Source organism: Alligator sinensis, unplaced genomic scaffold (assembly GCF_000455745.1).
Source record: "Alligator sinensis unplaced genomic scaffold, ASM45574v1 scaffold1409_1, whole genome shotgun sequence".
Taxonomy (NCBI): Eukaryota; Metazoa; Chordata; order Crocodylia; family Alligatoridae; genus Alligator; species Alligator sinensis.
The window spans coordinates 78,506-80,810 of NW_005843442.1; the positions used below are offsets into that span (position 1 = coordinate 78,506).

Genomic DNA, 2,305 nt, shown 5'->3' on the forward strand with positions numbered 1-2,305 from the left:
TCCCGGGCCACCGGCGCCCCCGAGCCCGGCAGCCGCACCCGGGTGCGGGAGCTGGGCGGCATCCCTGTGCTGGGTGAGCCGGGAACCCCCCTTTGCTTGGGCGGGAGCGGGGCGGTCCAGGGGGCCCCCTGGGGTTGGGATTGGTACAGTCCGGGGTTGGAGTGGGGGGGTCTGATTGATTGGGCCTCCCCCCACCACAGAGGTAGAAGCAGTAGGTAGGAGCCCCTTCCACCCCCCACCCCGAGTAGGAGTGGGGCGATCCGGGGAGCGCCCCCCCCGGGTAGGAGTGGGACAATCCAGGGAGCGCTCCCCCTCCCCCTTGGGTCGGAGTGGGGCGATCCGGGGAGCGCCCCCCCCGGGTAGGAGTGGGACAATCCAGGGAGCGCTCCCCCTCCCCCTTGGGTCGGAGTGGGGCGATCCGGGGAGCGCCCCCCCCGGGTAGGAGTGGGACAATCCAGGGAGCGCTCCCCCTCCCCCTTGGGTCGGAGTGGGGCGATCCGGGGAGCGCCCCCCCCGGGTAGGAGTGGGACAATCCAGGGAGCGCTCCCCCTCCCCCTTGGGTCGGAGTGGGGCGATCCGGGGAGCGCCCCCCCCGGGTAGGAGTGGGACAATCCAGGGAGCGCTCCCCCTCCCCCTTGGGTCGGAGTGGGGCGATCCGGGGAGCGCCCCCCCCGGGTAGGAGTGGGACAATCCAGGGAGCGCTCCCCCTCCCCCTTGGGTCGGAGTGGGGCGATCCGGGGAGCGCCCCCCCCGGGTAGGAGTGGGACAATCCAGGGAGCGCTCCCCCTCCCCCTTGGGTCGGAGTGGGGCGATCCGGGGAGCGCCCCCCCCGGGTAGGAGTGGGACAATCCAGGGAGCGCTCCCCCTCCCCCTTGGGTCGGAGTGGGGCGATCCGGGGAGCGCCCCCCCCGGGTAGGAGTGGGACAATCCAGGGAGCGCTCCCCCTCCCCCTTGGGTCGGAGTGGGGCGATCCGGGGAGCGCCCCCCCCGGGTAGGAGTGGGACAATCCAGGGAGCGCTCCCCCTCCCCCTTGGGTCGGAGTGGGGCGATCCGGGGAGCGCCCCCCCCGGGTAGGAGTGGGACAATCCAGGGAGCGCTCCCCCTCCCCCTTGGGTCGGAGTGGGGCGATCCGGGGAGCGCCCCCCCCGGGTAGGAGTGGGACAATCCAGGGAGCGCTCCCCCTCCCCCTTGGGTCGGAGTGGGGCGATCCGGGGAGCGCCCCCCCCGGGTAGGAGTGGGACAATCCAGGGAGCGCTCCCCCTCCCCCTTGGGTCGGAGTGGGGCGATCCGGGGAGCGCCCCCCCCCCCCCCCCCAGGTGTGGGGGGATCTGGGGAACCCCTTCCCCCCATCCTGGGTTGGCGTGGTAAGGTCTGGGGACCCCTTTCCCTCTCCCGGGTTGCAGTGGTATGATCCGTGGATCCCCTCCTGGGTTGAAGTAGTATGGTCCATGTATTACTTTTCTGCTTGCCAAATATCAGGGTGCGGCTCCCCCCGCTCTGTCGCCCCCAGAAATGAATGTGGCGCAACCCAGTGCCCCCCTGCCTTGCTTTAGGACCCTCCCTCCCCTGGGTTCCCTTAGATGGCACCTTCCGGCTCCCCCTTAACTTCTTGCCAAGGCTGGGGCTCCCTTGAGCCAACACGACACAGTCCAGAGGCCCCAATTCATTACACCTGGCCACCAGCACCCCCCAGAGCTGGCTGCCTCCCTGCTCAGCCCCCACCCCCAATTCCGCCCCTCTCCGCAGTGGCCATCTTGAAGTCGAACCCCATCGAGAGCATCCAGAACCGCACGGCGCGGGCCCTGGGCAACCTGGCCATGGATCCTGAGAGCTCGCAGGCCATCCACGACGCTGGTGAGGGAGGTTCAGACCCGTTTTGGGGGTCCCATGACATGTGCCCCCCCCCCCCGGTTGGGATTTGGGGGTTTGGGGAGGGGGTGTGGAAGTCAAGGTAGGTGGTGGGGGTACAGATAGGCAGCCTCCCCCCCTTCTGGGAGGTAGCAGTGGTATGGTCTGGGAACCCCCTGCCTGCCCTGCTAGATGGTGGTATGATAGCGGAACCTTCTCAGTAGTGGTACGGTCCAGGTATCCTTCCTCTTCCCTCTGCTGTGGATGGTGGGGGTACTGGTTAGATGGGGGTGGTATGGTCCAGGTATCACTTCCAGATGCATGTACCCCGACCCCCCTCAGGTAGATGGTGGTGGAACAGCCTGGGCAAGGCCCCTCCCCCACTGGATGGTGGCGGTACAACCAAAGCGTTCTCCCCTCCCTAATAGATGGTGGTGGTACAGTCCAGTCACACCCC

General features: G+C 68.9%; 1 protein-coding gene across 1 annotated transcript in view; it reads left to right on the top strand.

The window, feature by feature from the left end:
- Window positions 1–2,305, top strand: part of ARMC5 (armadillo repeat containing 5) — a gene marked incomplete at its 5' end in the record, with an annotated part of 8,362 nt that continues 6,057 nt past the window's right edge. Inside the window, 2 exons of the mRNA XM_025195244.1 lie at window positions 1–73; window positions 1,747–1,854. Coding sequence (XP_025051029.1) covers window positions 1–73; window positions 1,747–1,854 — 181 coding nt within the window. The remainder of the gene's footprint in view (window positions 74–1,746; window positions 1,855–2,305) is intronic.